The 19496-nt window shown below is 45.6% G+C and overlaps 1 protein-coding gene across 4 annotated transcripts in view; it reads right to left on the reverse strand.

The window, feature by feature from the left end:
* The window catches only part of LOC8042074, a 53496-nt gene that overhangs the window by 11895 nt on the left and 22105 nt on the right, over positions 1–19496 (reverse strand). For 2 of the 4 annotated variants that reach the window (XM_040219396.3, XM_040219397.3), the window contains one exon: positions 2933–2965. In XM_040219396.3, coding sequence (XP_040075330.1) covers positions 2933–2965 — 33 coding nt within the window. Of the gene's footprint in view, positions 1–2932; positions 2966–8733; positions 8764–19496 lie in introns of all 4 variants that reach the window. The other 2 variants (XM_040219393.3, XM_040219394.3) reach the window with 2 other exon arrangements.

Genomic DNA, 19496 nt, shown 5'->3' on the forward strand with positions numbered 1-19496 from the left:
TACAACGGCGTGTACTGCGTGATCGGCGTATTTTCCTCTTTGTGGGTGAGTGTTGTTCGATGGTGTGGAGTTGTTCCGTCCCATCTACCTGTAGCTGCAAAGAGCTTCCGGCCGCAGCCTGTAGCTACGTTTTCCTAGATTTTGGACAGCCTTCAAACTTCAACAGGACTCGGATCCTGTTGAAGTTCGGACAGATTAAGTTAAGTTTGCGGTCCACTCGTAGCGTTGTAAGAATGCAGAGACTAATCATTGAAACAAAGGTGGACGTTGTGTCATGATTATCGGTGTTAAGGTGATATCACAACACTTGCTGTTTCGTTCTGTCTGCCGGCTTTTGTTTCAATTTAGGGAAAGGCTGCAGTTAAGCTACTGTGCTCTCGTGGTAATTGCTACACTTTTATCCTGAATTCGTAAAAGTTGTTAATTTGGTAACCTTCTTGAAAGGCCATGCGGAACAATAACAAAGTAATTTTTTTTTTAGGGGGGTGGATAAGGTACCACTTCTTGCATTTCCAAAACAGAAACGGGTAACATAGTTACGTAACATATTTGAAGTAACGGGTAACGTAGCTACCTTAGTGGTTACATCCTCTTCCATAGAGTTAAAAAGATTACATCCATTCTTTTCATGTTTTTCTGCACCCAGTTATGTGAACGCGCTCATTCCACATACCTTCAAAAGTTTTTCAAATTTTGAAGGTACCGTATTTTCCGGCCTATAGTCCCGGACCATACATGTTTAAAAGTTGAAATTTTAGGCTGTACGGACTATCTCCGCGTGCGGACTATACGGGTATTCTGTTTTTCAAGGTCGTTCATTATGACGAGACGGATTTTGTGATTGGAAGAGTATGTAAATGATGATTTATGTATACTATAGCCCTCTGTGTGGGCTAATAAAGCAGACATTTGTCAAGGGGTGCCGCTTATGAGAAGATTTTCGTGTCGACTAAGCACCGGATGCGGACTATCTAAGCAAAACCTTTTTTTTTTTTTTCGGCCTAAATTGAGCTTTGCTGAATCGGGTGCGGACAATGGGGAATTCGGGAGTTTTCGTAGATGACTTTCGCCGTCCCGCAACGCCCTCCGCAACCCGCCACGATACCCGGATCTCTACAGTCAAGGCCATGGGCGCGCAGGCGCAGTAGCGGCTTCTTCGTTGCGGAGGGCTTAGCGGAGGGGGAGATGCGGTTGACGAAAACTGCCTAGTATTAGGAAGTTTTCGCAGACCGCGTTTCCCCCTCCGCTAAGCCCTCCGCAACGAAGAAGCCGCTACTGCGCCTGCGCGCCCATGGCCTTGACTGTAGAGATCCGGGTATCGTGGCGGGTTGCGGAGGGCGTTGCGGGACGGCGAAAGTCATCTACGAAAACTGACTATTATAGTAGACCGTTTCCGCAGCCCGCTAAGCACCCGGATAGCGCTCCGTAATCCGCCACAAGACCTTGAACTATGCAGACAAGGCTGGCGGCGCGCATGCGCAGCTGCGCCGTTTTTTTCGGGGATACCGTAGCAGAGGAGAAAAACGGTCTTCTACAATTACCTTATATTCCGGAAAACACGGTACATTTTTACGTTTTACGTCAAAACATTAAACCTTTTAATTCATAAATGAAGATGAACAAAAAGTAACGCAAAAGTAACGTGCGTAACATTTTATCGGTAAGGTAAAGCGTTTCTTTTATTTTAAGATAGCGTAGGTGGGCAACGCTTTCCTTTTATTTAAAAGTAACGAGTATTGTACTTTGTTACTTCTTTTTGGTATTGCCTACTACACTGCCCAAATATTTCATAAAACAACAAGTAAGCAAACATCCTTAGACGATAGGAGAATAGGGCTCTGCCGGCGGTTGGTAGTAATTCAACATTTATTGAACGATAAAATACTGGGCGGTTGCTATCTTGTGTGGCCAATGGTGACGGTGGTAGCGAAGTGTAATTCATGATATGTTAGAAGTTGTAACTGGGGCACGTGCTCTCTGTATAGAAGACCACGGCCTGCGGTGGAGAGCGGGGGGGGGGGGGGGGGGGCATAACGTTAGAGTATTGCCCTAGCGGCCGTCCCGGTAGCCCTGCGCCTAACCTCGGCCCTGCGAAGTTTTAGTTTATAAGAAAGAGTTATATATTTTTAGAGCGCAGCTCTTAGGGGCCCGTTCCCGGCTTGAGCGGCGTCGGCGTCGGCGTAACCAAGGTCATCCCAAGGTCACATGACCCCAAGGTCACGTGACCCTCCCAAGATCATCTCAAGGTCACGTGACCCCCAAGGTCACGTGACCGGAGCATATTAAAGAATGAGGGTAGGAGGAGGAGAAGGAGGAGGGGTCTACCCTTCCCTCAGTACCCTTCCCTCCTCCTCCTCAAGAGCTGCGCTCCAATTCGGCGTTACAGGGAGTTGTAAACGGCTTTCACTTTTTTTTTGTAAAAAACTAATTAATTTTTTTGCGGAAAATATACCTTGTATAAATTGAAGCATTATCGTGCTTGATGAGGACAATAAAGATTGCTTCTAAAATTTAAATAGCGTTTGGATTCTTGCTACTATTAGATTTTTGTTGTTAGAGCAACTTTTGAATGTTCCAACATAGGAGACACTGATGAAGGGGCTGTTTCTTGTTAAAGCAAGTAAGCAGGCGAGATCGTTAAGAATAGACATAGTAACCCTGGAGCTAGGGGAAAAAGTCCCCTGGCTCCAGGGTTACTATATCTGTATTTTGTGTCGGTGCATTTTCTCGCTAAAGACCCTGGGAGCAAGAAAGGCAGCTGTACATTTAGTCATGATTATAAATACTGATAGTGCTGCTTCAGTTAAGTGAAATCAACCAGTGTTCACCGTTAGACCAGTGCTACGTTTTTTGACCACTTGAACACCAAACGCATAAAGGGAGGTAAACGATGACTGGATTTTTTTTCTTTAAATATCATCAGTATGCTTACCTTCTTTATTTTTCTGGTCCTCCGATGTTTGTGCTAATGAGAAAAAGTTAGGAAAAAGGCATGATTTATTAGTTGCTTAATGAAAATATTATTGATTATGCGTGGGTTTTTTAAACACCGCTTCAATATCAGTATTAAGCGATTGAATACTTGGCAAATGACAAAAAACATTCATTATGTGTGTAGCGTCTTAATATTCAGAGGCGCTGGCAATCCTTTCCTATGCTTATTTTTATCGTTGTCCCTGTTAGTATATATTAATATAAAAAGATAAAAAACATTCAAAGCTGATCAATAAAACACACAGGTAAGTACAATGTTTAGAATTAAGACAAGTTTACTATTGGTGTTTTTGCAACGGCACCAAACTGTTTGCATCACGCTCAAAGGACCTCGAGAATTCGTCGGTACAACATTTTTGTTTCCCCATAATTTCCAGCGACTTTGTATTTCTATGTTTTTATTGGTATGCTAATAGAGTCACAGTCTCAGCCCCTGGGATGAAACATTATCAGAATACCCGAGAGGTGGTCGCTTCGAGCAAGGAATGTGCTTATTTCATGTGTTGAAACCACCCTCCAAATTATAGTCTGTGACAAGTTACGAATACACTATACATGCTGCGCTTCCAGCACGGGCTTTCTGTATTTGATAATACCTCGGTGCACTTTTATATAATGCCTGGCGGAAGGAAACCAGCACGTGCTGGAAGCATACCTTCTGCAGCATTCTTATGCCGGGACTGACTATAGCCGTACCGCTCTAAGGGGTTTTCTAAATTCTCTTGTAAAAGTAAGCACCGCGCAACTAATGAATTTCAGCTTTGTTCCCATAGGATAAATTGCAAACCATCTTTCACTTTTGCTGTAAAATAGCACACACATCTGGGCTACACTTATACTCCTCCCGACACCGGTGCGTCGTAAAACATACAACAGAACCAACCTCTACTTAAAAAAAAAATGAAAGCCGTTTACAACTCTTTGTAACGCCGAATTAGAGCGCAGCTCTTGAGGAGGAGGAGGGAAGGGTACTGAGGGGAGGGTTATACCCCTCCTCCCTCCTTCTCACCTCCTCGCCCCGCCTGCTACTCCAACCTCCGAGCGGCGTGGGCGTCGGCATAACCGTGAGGTCCCGTGACCCTCTTGACGTGGCCTGACCCTCATGGCCTCACGGGGGTCACGTGACCTCACAGAGGCCACTGAGGGTCACGTGATTCCCCCTCAGGGGGTCAGTACCCTTCCCTCATCCTCCTCAAGATTTGCGCTCTAATTGGCGTCACAAAGAGTTGTAACGCCGAGGACGTTTCGGCACGGGGCCGAAATGTCACCACGCCGAAACGTCGCAGCGGTTACGCCGACGGCGACGGCGACTCCGCTAAAGCCGAAAACGGGACCCTAAGAGCTGCGCTCTGAAAAAAGGCTCAAAAATACGAGTTAAACTTTTGATTATATTTTTTTTTGATAGAAACAACAAAGAAGATGCGGGCGAGCTGGTGAACTTTCATCATCTTGAACAACCGAGACAAGGAACAAAAAGTGGAGTCTTTTGTTTCCTGGACTCGGGTGTTCAAGATATTGATATGTTTTAGTTTTGCACCACCCTCACCTGCACCAGGCTCTCGATTATGATTTGCATCGGCGTCTCTGTGACACTTTTATGCCGTTCCTGTTGTTCAGGGCACTGTTACCGTCGTTGACATGTACGTTCCAGGAACTCGCAAATTTTGTCGTTCCACCAACCTTCTTTCTAAGCGTCCCGCTCTATAATGCTAATTTGAGCCCTGGGCACGCAAGTAATTAGATTTATACATGTCTTCGTGTTCAAGAAGCTACAAAACTATGTGAAGAAGGGAGAGTGAAATTAAGGCAACGTCGATTTTTATGCTTCGTGGGAACGTTTCGTAAAAAAAATCACAAAAAAACAAAAAAAAAAAAACTAAACAAAAACGTTAGCTTGTTACAGCAGCGCCTTGCCCCTCTTAATAATATTAAAAAAGAGAGCGAGGTTACAGTACGAAGCTGTTTGCTGTTGACCTGCGTGTGCGTCCTAAAATGGACCACCTGTCACTCCCAACGTCGGAGCGAGCAGAAGGGCGAATGAAAAAGTGTCAACAAGGGGAGGTGGTTTTGCCTGTGGCACCCGGGGTTTGAATGTCGTTCCTGGATTTTTCAAAGATAACCCAAATGAGATGTTGGCGATGACGCCTCACAAGTAATCACACTACCGGTAACGCGTTACTTTTTGCGTAACGTAATAACGTACTTGTTGCCTTTTGAAAGCAGTGACCGAATAACGCACTTACGTTACAAATTTCGAGTAATGGGTAAAGTAGTTAATACGCTACCCGTTACTTCTGCTTTTTGAAGCTTAAAAAGTACACTTACGTTTTTTAAGTTTTTAGGGCCCAAGTTATATGAGTCCTGTCACCCATCTCACATACCTTCAAGGTATTGCCAAAATTTTATGGCATGTTTTGACGGTTTACGTCAAAACAGTTTTACACTGACGAGTAACACATTTAGGTATTCTTTTCGGTAACACCTGCCACTGGTCCCAAAAGTGACAGAAAACATGTAAACGAACAGCCTTAGACGATGGGGGCGAGGGGCTGTGCGACGATTGGTAGTGGTTAAAAGTTTATTGAACTATGAGATGTTGGGTGGTTCCTATTTAGTATGGCCCAGTGGTGGTGGTGCTAGTAAAATATGATGGATGAATTGTTAGATGTCGTAACTGAGGCACGTGCTCCCCGTATAGAAGACAACGGCCTGCGGTTGAGGGAGAAAAGGGGTATAATGCAAGAGTATCATCCAAGCGGCCGTCTCGATAGCCCTGTGCCTAACCACGGCCTTGCGGAAATTTAGTTTCTAAAAAATAATCCTTTTTCTTTGAAAATTTTTACTTTCATGCTAGAGATATAGCTTGTATGGCATAAAGCATTATCGTGATTGATGATGACAATCAATATTGCATCCGAATTTGAAACAGCGTTTGTTATTCTTGATATTATTAAATGTTTTTCTTGTCAGAGCGAATTTCCTATGTGGCATAGTATTTACATTTCGACAAAAACCCCGAGACTGGGACAAAAAGGGACGGACAAACACAAAGTCTCAAACACAGCTGAATTTTATTTGACAAGGAAGGGTGCTTATATAGGCGTCAAATCCTACACAAATCAAAAGAGACGAAGGAAAGAGAGGGAGAAACCTTCACAAACAAAAGAGACGAAAAAAAGAAGAAAAAAAAGAAGAAAAAAGAAAAAAGAAAGAAGAAAACCCGTGCCACAAGCAGTACAACAAAAAACAAGCATTACAAAAGAACTGAAAAGTTTATACAAAAACAAAAGCTAAGTAGAAGGACTAAAGTGCATTAGTCCCCAAGAGACCCCAACAGTACAACAGGTCGTTTATACAGAAACAAAAGCAAAGTAGAAGGACCAAAGTGCATTAGTCCTAAAAAAACCGCAACACTATAACAGGAAGGACGCAACGAACCAACGACCAGGAAACAACAAAGCGAAAAGACTTAAAATCGGACAAAGACCTCAACACATCGATTGACAGGACGTGCAGACATCAAATTTGTAAAAACTTTCTTTGTTCTTTATCTATTGTGAGGGATGGCTTATTTACCGCATTCCCATGATTCATGATTGTTATAGATTCTTTTATCAAACGCTTCCGATCATCCTTTTCTGATAAGATGACTGTTGTTGAGCCCCAGTTGGGTAGACAATTATTGCATTCCACTACATGTTTTGATACTTCCGAATAAGGATCTTTGTTTTTGACACAACGTTTGTGTTCGGTGAGACGATCGTTTATACAGCGCTTGGTTTGTCCTATGTAGCATAATCCGCAATCAAACGGGATCCTGTATACTACTCCTGACACACAACTGACCTCTTTTTCCTTGTGTTTTTTAGTGCACCCTGCTCTGGCGGAAGCAAACGGAGTCAAACGATTCAGTTTGTAATCATTGCTGAATACCGTGCTAATACCATACTTATTACCAATAGATTTAAGATTATCTGAAATCTGGTGAAAAAACGGAAGAACTACACGCTTTGTGGGTTGAAGAACACTTTGGCACTTTTTCTTGAGGGAGATGAGAAACAACAACTGATTGAACACGTAATCTTGAGGGTACCCAGCGGCTTTAAAACGGTCAAACAGGCGCTTGAGAGCAGACTCAATAAAGTGGGAACATGATTTTTTCAGAGCAGTGTTGATCGAATTGCGTACTATGCCAGCCTTTACATGTTTTGAGTGACAACTGTGAAATGGAAGGAGAGGTTTGGCATTTGGCTTGCCGTATTCCCAGCACAAATTGGATGGATGTTTCAGCTGTAGATCTAAAAATTGTAAGGTACCCCCCTCTGGTCTATCTACAGAAAACTTTAATTCTGGACAACAGTTCAGGGCAGCCTTTTCAAGTGATGCCGCTAAATTAGGATCGGTACTGCATATCAAAAGGTCGTCGACGTACCGCCTTACATGAACGTCGCTGGGAGAACGGTTCCGGACGATGTCATGGAGCTTTAGGTCTAGATAACTTAAATATATCTCTGACAAAATTGGAGCAACTGCCGAACCTATGCATATTCCACGTTTCTGAATGAAATCTCGATTATTGTGTTGAACAACAGTTGCTTTTAAATATAGTTCTAGAATCCTAAGGAAGTCGGCTACCCCTATCCCAGAATGTGACTGGAATCTAACAAGATTGTTTTCAAGAAACTGACCTACGCGTTCAAGTAACATCTTAGGTTCTAGCGAATAATATAAGTCTTTGATATCCATCGAGAAGAGAGTGCAGCGCTTACTATGAAAAGGTTCCAATTCTGTCACTAAGTCATCTCAGCAACGTAGGGTCAATGGACTTCCGACATCTAAACCACTCAAGGCCTTTTGAAGAAACGACGACACTAGTTTTTGCCAAGTGCCGTCCTCATTCACCACAACTCGAAGAGGAAGGTCCACCTTATGTTCCTTCAAAAAAAACTTGATTCCAAAAGTGTCCTTTGAGGTTACTTTCATTTTGGAAACTAAGGCAGGAAATTCATTGTCTTTCATTATTCTTACAATTTCCCGCTTAATCTGTCTTAGGTTTCCATTGAACTGCCTGAACAACCCCCCTATGGCTAAATCTGATTTTTTTCGGAACTCATTCATTGGTAAAACAGCAAATTTCCCAGATTTGTCAGTTTCGAGAAGCATGATGTCCTTTTCTTTCAACTCGTTTTTCACGGAGGTAACTTTTCGAAAATCCCTACGGTCAGTCCGGTAAGATGGATCTACTAAGGAAGACATTATTTTCATCGAGGTTGATTCTAATGCAGTTTTTTCAGCAGGGTTGGGTAAAACATTTGACAAACTGTGGATGGCTGAAACGATATCGATTCTAGACGGTTTCACATTTTCGCAGAATTTAGGACCGTTGGCGAGGCACTCTTGAGTTTGCTTCGTTAACTGAAGGCCGAAGGGATTGACGGTTAACCCAGTCACTTTTGAAACTACTGAGGAGAGAAACGGTTTTGAAACATACATAGGACGAATGTTCCCACGCATAGTATGAGACACAGATGAAGGAGCTGTCTTTTCGTGTGGATGCATTTTCTCGCTAAAGGCCATGGAAAAAAAAACAGGCAGCTGCTATTTCAGTTCAATGAAATCAACCACTATTCACTGTTAGACCAGTGTTACGTTCCTTGACCAATTGAGCACTACAAGCATAAAGGAAGGTAAAATGGACTTCAGATTTTTGTTTTCTTTAAATATGATCTCTATGCTCACCCTCATCATTCTGGTTGTCCGATGCTTGGGCTCATGAGAAAAAAATAGAGAAAACATGATTTAGTAGTTAAGAAAAAACTCTTGATTATGCGTTGTCTTTTTAAACACTTTTTTATATAAATACTGAGCACATGAATACTTGGCAAATTTCAAAATATTCAACAGGTATGTAGCGTCTTAATATTCAGAGGCGCTGGCAATTTCGTCCTATGCTTATTTGTATCGTTGACCCTGGTAGAAATACATTAATATGAAAAGTCAGGTAAACATTCAAAGCGGATTAATAAAATATATAGGTAAGTACAATGTTTAAAATGGAGACAAGTGTACTATTGGGGTTTTGCAACGGCACGAAATTTTTGGCGTCGCGCATAAGGAACCTCAAGATTTCGTTGCTAGAACATTTTTGTTTGCCCATAAGTTTCAGGTTATTTATATTTGTTTGTTTTTATTGATATACGAATAAAGTCACTGCTATGTGTCATGTATTGTCACCTGAAAATATTACGCAGAATATTTATTATATATAAAAAAGAATTTATCACACACGTGTCCATCGAATAACCGAGTATGATTAATTTTGTTTTGTTTAAGGGCGGCGCAGCATCGGGGATGAAACATTTTCGGAAGACCCCAGAGGCGGTCGGCTTGAAAAAGGGATCTGTCTATTTAAAATTTGGAAACGTACCGCCCTCCAAATTATTGTCTGAGTCAAGTTGCGAATACACCATAGATGCTGCGCCTCCAGGACGGGCATTTTGTCTTATCACTTCGGTGTACTCCTAACGAATCCCCGGCGGAAGGCAATCAATCACGTGCTGGAGGTAGATTAGCTACTGCATTCTTATGCCGTCACCGATTATAGTTGTTCCACTCTAAAAAGGGTGTTTCTGAATTCTCTTGTAAAAGAATGAACTAAGCAACTAATGAATTTCAGCTTTCTTCCCATAAGATAAATCGCATGCCATCTTTTCAATTTTGCACTCAAAATAGCAGACACATCTGGGCTGCACTTTATTTCTTGAGACACCACTCAACCCCGGCGGAGCTGGGAAGCATACAGCAGCACCATCCTCTACTTATAGAAGGAAAAAAAAAAAACAACGCATCAATACAAGTTACACGTTTGAGAACTTTTTATCATAGAAACAACAGAGATGATGCAGGCGAGCTGGTGAACTTTCAACATATTAAACACACGAGACAAGGAACAAAATGTGGAGCTCTGGTTGTGTGTTGTCCACTTTTTGTTTATAGACTCGGGTGTTCAAGATGTTGATATGTTCATGCTTTGCACCGCACACTCCTGCATGAGCATCCCAATAATGACTTGCATCGGCGTTTCTATGTCACTTTTATGCCGTTCATGCTGCTCAGGGCACTTTTACCGTCGTTGACATATGCGTACCGCAAATTCGCGAAAGCTGCCGTTGCACCAACCTTCCTTATAAGCGATCGCTCTCTGACCCTGATTTGAGCTCTGAGCACGCACGTGGCCAGATTTAAATATGTGTTAAAAAAAGTGAAAAAATGAAAGTTCTAGATTAAGGGAGTGTAGCTTTTTAAGCTTTGTGGCAACTTTATCTTGCTGACAATAAACAAAAATTAAAACATTAGCTTTTGAGACCAGGGCCTTACCCGTCTTAATGAAAAAAAAGGTGTGAGGAAACAGAACAAATCTGTTTGCTGTTGACTTGCCACTGGCAAGTCAACAGCAAAAGGAACAAATAACGTGCTTACGTTACTTATTTCGATTAACTGGTAACGTAGCTCATACGTTGCCTGAAACATGTTCTTCACAAAACTTAAAAAATAACACTTAAATTATTTTCTTGTTTCTAGGAACCAAGTCATGACTTTTCGCACTCATCGCAAACACCTTAAAGATTTTGCCAAATTTTAAGGCATGTTTTGGCGGTTTAAGCAAAACAGTGGAACGTTTCAAGTCGCAAATTTTTTTTATTTACAAGTAACGAGTAACGTATTTTGTTACTCTTTGCGGTAGCACCCACAACGCTGCCCAGATGTGACAGAAAACAAAAAGTAAAGGAACAACCTTAGACGACAGGAATGTGGGGCTCTGCAGCCGGTTGGTGGTGGTTAAACGTTTATTGAACTATGAGATGCTGGGTGGTTAGTACATACAGTATAGCCTACTGGTCGTGGTTTTAGTAAAATATGATAGATGAATTGTTAGAAGTTGTGACTGAGGCACGTGCTATCCGAATGGAAGATCACGGTCTACGGTTGACGGGGGAAGGGTGCATAATGCTAGAGTACTACCCTAGCGGCCGTCCCGGTAGCCCTGTGCCTAACTCCGGGCCTTCAGAGTTTTAGTATATAAGAGTTCGTTTTCGTAGAAAATTAATTGCGTAGGCGAAATATACCTTGTATGGCAATAAACAATAAGCGTGCTTGATGATGGCAATAGACAGTTTTAGTGGACCCTACGCTAAAGCTCTGCACACGCAAAGAAATTGCGGGTCGAGAGTGCGCGTGCGGAAAACGCAATAGGAGGGCCAGCGTATTGCGTACGCGCACAACGCCTGGGATTTCGCGTTGTGGGCGGCTTGCGGGCTTTGCGGGTAGCTCTTGAGAGATCTCTGTCCCAGCAAGGGCACCAGTTTTAAGATGGCGGTTATCTCGACTGGCGAAGCAAGGGCAACGTGGTGTTCGTAAAGGTTGAAAGTAGTGAAAGCGCACAATAAAGACGAATACGAAGACGGAGAGGCAAACAGGATGAGCGCTGACTATCAACTGAATTTTTTATTGGAACAAATAGAAACAGCAAGATAAAACCAGCAAAAGCCACAAAAAATACAAATGTGACTAGTCATCAATGACTCGGCCACCACACGTGTCAATAAAGTCCACTTCCTTTTTGTGAAGGAAAAGTGAGGGTTGACTGATACACTTATTAGGACATTCCTTCTTTATTATGTAAGCCTCCAGTACCTCCCTCGCCACCTTTTCTTTACCTCTCCCAACGATTGTAGTGCCTTGGAAGTTGGGAATGCAGCGGCAATCTTTTTTCCCAACTTTCAAGGCACTACAATCGTTGGGAGAGCTAAAGAAAAGGTGGCGAGGGAGGTACTGGAGGCTTACATAATAAAGAAGGAATGTCCTAATAAGTGTATCAGTCAGCCCTCACTTTTCCTTCACAAAAAGAAAGTGGACTTTATTGACACGTGTGGTGGCCGAGTCATTGATGACTAGTCACATTTGTAGTATTTGTGGCTTTTGCTGGTTTTATCTTGCTGTTTCTATTTTTTCCAATAAAAAATTCAGTTGATAGTCAGCGCCCGTCCTGTTTGTCTCTCCGTCTTCGTATTCGTCTTTATTGTGCGCTTTCACTACTCTCAACATGCATAACCAACTCGCACGCATCGCCACATTAGTGTTCGTGAAGTTCAGTGCTATGTGAAATTCGGTGGCGTTCAGTTCGGCAATTGTATCCGGGACCTACCGCGGTCGAATTAGATCGCCGTGCAGCTGAAGGAGTGCACAGTGAAAATGTTCACTGCTCACAATGTGCGTCAACGCTGCGATTTGCTCAACACTAAGCTTCTTTCCGCAGTTCATCGCCGACGGACTGACGACTATTCGAGAAATCGCCGAAGCTGTCGCTATGAATTGGACATCAGTAGATCATAGATTTCTTCCCGCGATAGCATTGATAAAAGGTGCCGTTTCCACGGGACTATATTGATGGAGGCTACGTGATCGAATTTGGCTACGCACTCCTACTCGTAGCCTCCGTACCTCGCAGAAAAACGCGCTTCACCAGGGAGCTGTGGCTTGGTGTAATTTGATATAAAATTATTGGAAACGTTTTCATTTTCAATATTTATTTTGAGTAGCATGGTGGCTCTATAAGCTCGCGGAATTCTACGGCTCTGGCAAATTGAGTAAAAAAAGATCATGTCAGATGTTCACTTGGCAAAATAACGCACAATCAAAATCGGTCTGAGCAGGTCGTTTTTAGCTTACGGTATACTATTGAATATTGCGTACGTAAGAGCCAGCAGCGCTATACTAAAACGAATATGCCAACGTATGGGACACCGATAAAAGGTTTTTTTTTTTTTTTGTCTTGGTGATTTTTTTTTTTGCTGAAGGTTTCGGGAACAAAACAGTCAGCTGTACAATTAGTCATGCTCTCTAAGAAAAAAATGGAGGAAAAAAGTAGCAACGGCGCGCCTTCCTCCCTTCTACTGACGCGCCCTCAAGCGGACACGAGAAAAGGGGAGGAACGAAACGTTTTTCTCCTTCTCCAGGCAGGCGGGAGAAAGCTTTCGCCCTCCCGACTCATCTTCTTTCGGTTTCGTTTTTCGAGCAGGTCGCGCACGTTTTTTAATAAATAGCTGTTGAGCTTATTGAGCTTCAGCGGCAGCGAAAGCCGCCTCTAATTCCGTCTTCTAGTCTAAACGTGCAGAACATTTCGGTTGCATTGACGTTTATATTACTAATTGTATCGAACGAGCAAACGAAGCCGCTAGAAACAGCGAAGTTTCGGAGCAGTGCCAGCAGCGCCACGTACACTGGATAGGATGGCCGCGATGGCCGTCTCCGGATTGCGGGACTCACGTGGCACGGAACTACAGTAGCGAAACCACGCGGAACTGTGTCGGCGTTTTCGACGTTATGGAAACCGCAGGAACTGCGTCCAAGACAGGCAGGTTTTGCTGCCGGCTGCCTGGGTGCCTTCCGTGCTGAGTTCGGTTCTGTTTTCCGATGCCGAGTGCAACCGCGGCTTTCAGCGTGGTTCTGTATTTGTGCGTGTCAGCAACATAGCTGCAACATCGTGATGGCAGTGCTGTGGGTTGTGAACAGAAGACTGGAATTATCGCCGATGTGACCGTGTGTTCGCGTAAAAGTGGTGTAACAAGATGAGATCGTAAACTGTTGGGCATTGATGCCGCTGGTCGGGCCATGATCGGAGGGTTCGGGGTGTCGCAGGTTGACATTCCGCTTTACATATAAAAAGTTTAATACCACTTCAAAGATTACGTGCAATCGATCAACGTGGGGATAGTCATGTTGGAACGCTGGTCTGAACAGTGTAAGCTCCTATCGTACTGTGGCCAATGTGACTGTCGGTTGTCTCGTCCCCGAGAGCGATTGCGCTTTGGGGCAAGGACAACAATACGAAATCGTGACGGAAAGTACGTATATTTACAGAGTGGAATTTTAGCATTAAAAAACGATAGTAGGTAAAATCGAAAGAAAAAAGCTACCCTTTATTTTGCTGTTTAAATATACTACGGTTCTTGGAGAAACTGCCCTCCAAGCGGCGCGCTGGGATGAGCGCTAGATGTTTTCGGGCTCGCCACGGCGTAGCTCCGTACACTTAACACCTGCCGCAAGCCGCGGCTTTGACTGCATTCAAGTTGATCGAAAAGCGATTTCTCAGCCCGTGAAGCATCACTTCCAGCTGGGTGAATATCCGCTCTACGGAGATTAATTCAAGACGGCAATTGCAGCTTTGCGCGAACAGCACAAATAGAAAAACAAATACTAAATAGAAATACAGGCTACGACGTGCCGTGCGGAAAAACAAACTCGTGGCTTCGAACCGCATTGGAGCGGCCTGATTTATACGCCTCGCAAGTGGGCTCATTTTCGTCTTCTGCGCATGAGAAAGGAAGTAGCGGTGACGTCAGAACGCCGAGCCCTGATTGGCTGATCGCGACCCCCTATCTGAGCGTCGTCTGCTCCTTTGCAATGTCGTCTGCTCGCAACGTCGTCTTGGTCTGTCTTAGCTTTCCTGCGACTTTCGGAAGTCGAACGAGCCCGACTTCGCCTTTCAGAGAGGGCAGGCGAAATAACTCGAACGGTACGTTGTTTTTGTCTAACAACTAGCAGACGTGCATCAAGGAGGGAAGTCAAATGACTCACTGGCGAGGTGTCCCGAGGTGCCGAGGAGGAGGAGGAAAACGTTTATTGGAACATGAGGGATGATGCTGATGATGACGGAAGTGGAGCCTTAGCGGGGAGGGTTCCTCATTCCAGGATCCCTAGAAGCTGGCCAGCAAGTTTGGCCCTTTCGAGCAGCCTAAGCTGCTCTCCGGGGTCCCTGCTCCGCAGCAGCCTCTCCCAGCCGGCTTGGCCTTTTTCTTCGTCTTGGAGCTTGGGAAGCTCGTCGTTATTCGTACATTCCCACGTGGAGTGGTAGAGTGTCGCTCGGGAGCCGCACCAGGGGCAGCTGTCGTCTTCGTACCTGTCCGGATCCACGTGTCTGGCCAGCACCTTGTTCGGGAAGTTGCCCGCCTGGAGTCTCCTCCATAGGGCGGCATCTATTCTGTCGAACCTGTCCGCGGGCTCCGGAAACTGGAATCGGCAGGCCTTGTAGTGGTCAAGTAGCTCCGAGTAGCTCGGGTTCACGATAACGGTTTTCCCCGGCTGCGTCAGACCGGCCCGGAAGGTATGAGCACGGGCTCGGTCGTCTGCTGCCTGGTTACCCGTGACGCCCGCGTGAGCGGGAATCCACGCGATTTCGTGCGTTACTCCAGCACTTTTCGGGGTGACCTTATTTATAAGTTTGGCGGTTCTCGCTCCAATCCTGCCTTTTAGAAAATTTCGACAGGCCTGTTGAGAGTCCGACAGGATGAGCATGCTACTGCCCTTCCTATAGCCGTCCATCATGGCGAGCGCTATGGCTCTCTCTTCGGCCTCTTCCGTCGTTGCCCTGGGCATCGAGCAGCTACTTTTCTCCATCTTGTTTTTGTCCAGGTATACGGCTACCTTTGCATCCCGGTCCGGGTAGTCGGCAGCGTCGACGTACGCCACCTCTCCCTTTTTGGCTATCCTTTCGTAGTACCTGGCTCTGGCTAGTCTTCGTTGTTCATGCGTATCCGGTCTCATGTGTTTTGGTATGGGTCGTACGATGTACGTATTTTTCGCCATATCGCTTAGGTCGGCCGTTCTGGTCGCCTTTGTCCTCACGTCGTTGAAGCCGAGTTTGGTCGCCAGGCGTCTTCCGGTCTCGCTGCGTCCGAGTCTCTCTTTCTGCGCCGTCAGCATGGCATCCTTGTGCTCTCCGTACGTGTTAGAGATGCCCATGGCCATGAGTTTTTCGGTTGATGTGGTAATGGGTAGTCCTAGCGCTAGCTTGTACACTCCCCTCATTTTGCAGTCGATCTTTCTCTCTTCTGTTTTGGTGATCCGGTGGTACGGCATGCAGTAAGTGATCCTACTTACGACGACGGCTTGAACAATCTTCGCCACGTCTCGTTCTTTTAGACCCCACTTCCTGTGGGTGACTCTCTTAATCATCCTTCCCATGATGTCTATGGTTTTGGAGATCTTTTCCCATTGTAGCGTGGCTTTCCCATTATGTTGTAACCACATACCCAGCAGCCTTAGTTCTTTCACTTCGGGCACTGTGTGGCCTTCTATCGTGACGTTGATGGGTATGCTTCTGTCGTACCTTCGTCCATGAATCCTCAGAATCTCTGATTTTTCGGGCGAGCAGTGGAGTCCGCTTGCTTTTGCCACCTCTTGTATGACTTCTGCCGCCTTTTGCAGCCTTTCCTCCTTTTCTCCTAGCGACCCTTTTGTGATCCATATCGTAATGTCATCTGCGTATACCGCGTACTCTATGTTCGGGATCTTTGCCAGTCTCTCGGATAGCTTGAAGAGCGCTATATTAAAAAGTAGGGGTGACAGCACCGCTCCTTGCGGCGTCCCCTTGTTGGGCATGTCGAACGTCTTAGTCTTTGTGTCATCAATCTGGATGGTGGCGCTGCGGTTTTCCAGGAAGGAGCGTACGTAGTTGTAGGTCTTTTCGCCTCCGTTGGTGGCGTTCAAGTTGTCTAGTATGGCGGAGTGGGCAACGTTGTCGAAGGCCGCCTTTAGGTCTATGGCTAGCACGATGTGCTCCCCTTTGGCGGGGATTTTGCCGCTCAGCACTTCTTCCCTGATCTGAAGTAGCACGTCTTGAGTGCTCAGGTGTGGCCTAAAACCGTACATGCAGTGCGGCATGAGCCCCTCTTCCTCCAGGTAGCGCTGTAGCCTGTTTTTCACCATGCGTTCCATGAGTTTGCCTACGTTCGACGTTAGCGAGATAGGTCTCATGTTGTCTATATGCGGTTTTTTTCCTTGCTTGGGAATGAGCTTGATTTGCGAGTGCTTCCACTCTTCCGGGACTTTTCCGCTGTTCCATACCTCGTTAATAAAGTTTGTGAGTTGCTTCTGAGTCTTCTGCGGTAGATTCCGTAGCGTGGCGTTGGTGATGCCGTCCCTCCCCGGTGTGCTGTTGGTCGTTTCGGCGGCGGCTGCCACCAGCTCCCCAACGTCAAAGTCTCTGTCAAGACTCTCGTTGGTTCGTCCCGTATACTCGTTTCCGGTTTCGGGTGTCCCTTGATCCGGGACGTACCTGTTCTTGATGTATTCTAGCACGTCTCCTTGGAATTTGTGTACAATCCTCGTGAGAGTTCGGTTGGTTTCGCCTCTTGTCGATGCCGGGTCCGCCAGGTATTTGAGCAGGTTCCAGGTCTGTTTTGTTTCCAAAGTGTTCTGCAGTTTGTCGCATTTTTGCCACCAGTTTTGTCGCGCCAAGTCATCGGCGTACTTTTCTATTTCCTCGTTGAGTTCCGCCACTCGATGTCTCAAATTCCGGTTCAGTTTGTTGATTTTCCACTTTACAGTCAAATTGCGCCTTTTCTTCCACAGCGTTTCGAGTCGCGAGTCAACTGCAGTGACTTTTTCGGTCAGCTCTACCTCGTTGGTGTAGTCTTCTTTGGCTCTTTTTAGTTCCCTTGTCCACCGCGCAAGGTCGTCTATGGGTCTTGTTTCCACTTCCTGTCTGAACTTTCTCCAGTCTGTTCTCTGATTCTTTCCTATGCGTCGACGCTTGGCGTCTGCCACTACTTCGATCCTAATGATGCAGTGGTCGCTTCCGAGGGTTTCTTGCGTGTTTATCCATCCCGCCGTGGCTCCCCTGATCATCGAGAGGTCCGGGTTTGTGTCTCGACTCACGCTGTTTCCCACTCTAGTGTGGCAGTCTGTGTCGTTGATGATCGTTAGTTCGTGCATCTCGATTAGCTTGAGTAACTCTTTGCCCCTCTTCGTGTCCTTTACGTAGCCCCATTCCGTATGCGCCGAGTTGAAATCTCCCGCGACGACTATCGCGTTGTCCTTGCCGGCCATCTTGCATGCCGTTTCCATGATTTCCGCGAGGTCCTCGGTCTTGTAGCCCTTGTGTTGCGCGTACACGTTTAGCACGAATGTGCTCTTGCCTCCCTTGTTGCTAGGCACCACTTCCGTCAGAACGTTCTCTACTTCTTGCTTTGTTTCGTGATGTATGACCGTGATGTTCTTATTGACGAGCGTGGCGACCCTGGGCTTGTTCTTATCGTTGCCGTAAACGTAGTACCCACTCAGATTCGCTTCTGAATTCGGTTCTTGCAGCAAGATTAGGTGCGGTTTTTCCACTTCGTCCTGTAGATAAAATGTAAAATTGCTTCGTTTTCCTCGGTAGGCTCTGCAATTCCACTGCCATATCAGAAGCCTACCTTCCATACGGTTGCTTTGCCTCTGCTTTGGCTCCTTCGTTGCTCACGCAGCTGACATCGCTTTCGTAGCCGTCCTTTGCACATTTCCTCCTAGGCGGGCCCGCCGCCCCGTCCAGTAAACTTGCGAGCATCTGTTCAATTTTAGCGAATCTTTGCTCGAATTTGTTTTCCAGTTGCTCGAATTTGCTTTCTAGTAGCTCAAACTTGTTCTCGAATTTGTTGTCTAGTTGCTCCTTTCTTTCTTCGAGCGGACCCTTTCTTTCCTTGGGCGTCTTTTTCGGTGCCTCTGCCGGCTTCGGCTGAGTTTTCGGCTCGTCCGTTTTGTTTTCACACCGTCTTCGGAGAGTCTCCAGTTCTTTCTTGTGCTTCTCTTCTTGTCTCCAAGAGTTTCCTTCCAGTCTTTTAATGGTTTCCGCCATCTTGGCGTTTTGCTCCTCCATTTTATGGAATTGTTCCCTTTGTATCTCCATTGTTCTCTGAAATTGTTCCCTTTGTATCTCTGCCACCTTCTTTAGCTCTCTAATTGTCTCCTCCATCTCGGAAATTTTCTGCTTGTCCGATTTCTCTCCCTCTATTGTGGGGTAGTTGGCTTGCCCAGTAACCCACCTCAGCGTAGGGAAGTCTTCTATGTTGCTCTGCGCCTCCGCCCACGCCTTCTTTTTGCTGACGTCGGTCAGTGTATCAGTAGTTTTGGGCTGCACCTTTTTCGTCGGTTCTTTGTATCGCTTTTTGCACTCCTTGTCCCCGGTGGGGTGTTCCCCTTCGCAGAATGCGCATCTTGCCCTGCAATTCTCTTCGCCTTCCGCGTGCGTTCGGCCGCAATTTCGGCACCCCTTTGCGTCTGGCGTGGGGCATACGTCACTCCTGTGTCCCGGCTTCATGCAGACGAAACATACTTGCTTCACCGGCCTGTATTCCCACACGTGTGCCATTTGCCCGTATAAGCACACTTGGTTTGGCAAACGGTCCCCGCTAAAAGTGAGGACCACAACTTCCGTATCCCTGATTCTTCTGGCTTCTATTATTTCAATGTCGGCGTACTTGCCCCTTACACTGAAGTTTTCTCCCAGTTCTTCGTCTGTAAACTCTTTAGAGACTCTGTATACCACTCCTTTTACCGTGTCCTCCATGATGACTTTAGCTTTGAAGCTGTGCTTCTTCCCTTCGATCTCAAGTTCTTCGATTTCTGTCACCGCTTTCGCGATGTCTTCCCTTTTCGTGCTGACTATTATGGCGTTGGTACCTTTC

This window comes from Ixodes scapularis, unplaced genomic scaffold (assembly GCF_016920785.2).
Source record: "Ixodes scapularis isolate PalLabHiFi unplaced genomic scaffold, ASM1692078v2 PGA_scaffold4__175_contigs__length_147842914, whole genome shotgun sequence".
Classification (NCBI taxonomy): Eukaryota; Metazoa; Arthropoda; class Arachnida; order Ixodida; family Ixodidae; genus Ixodes; species Ixodes scapularis.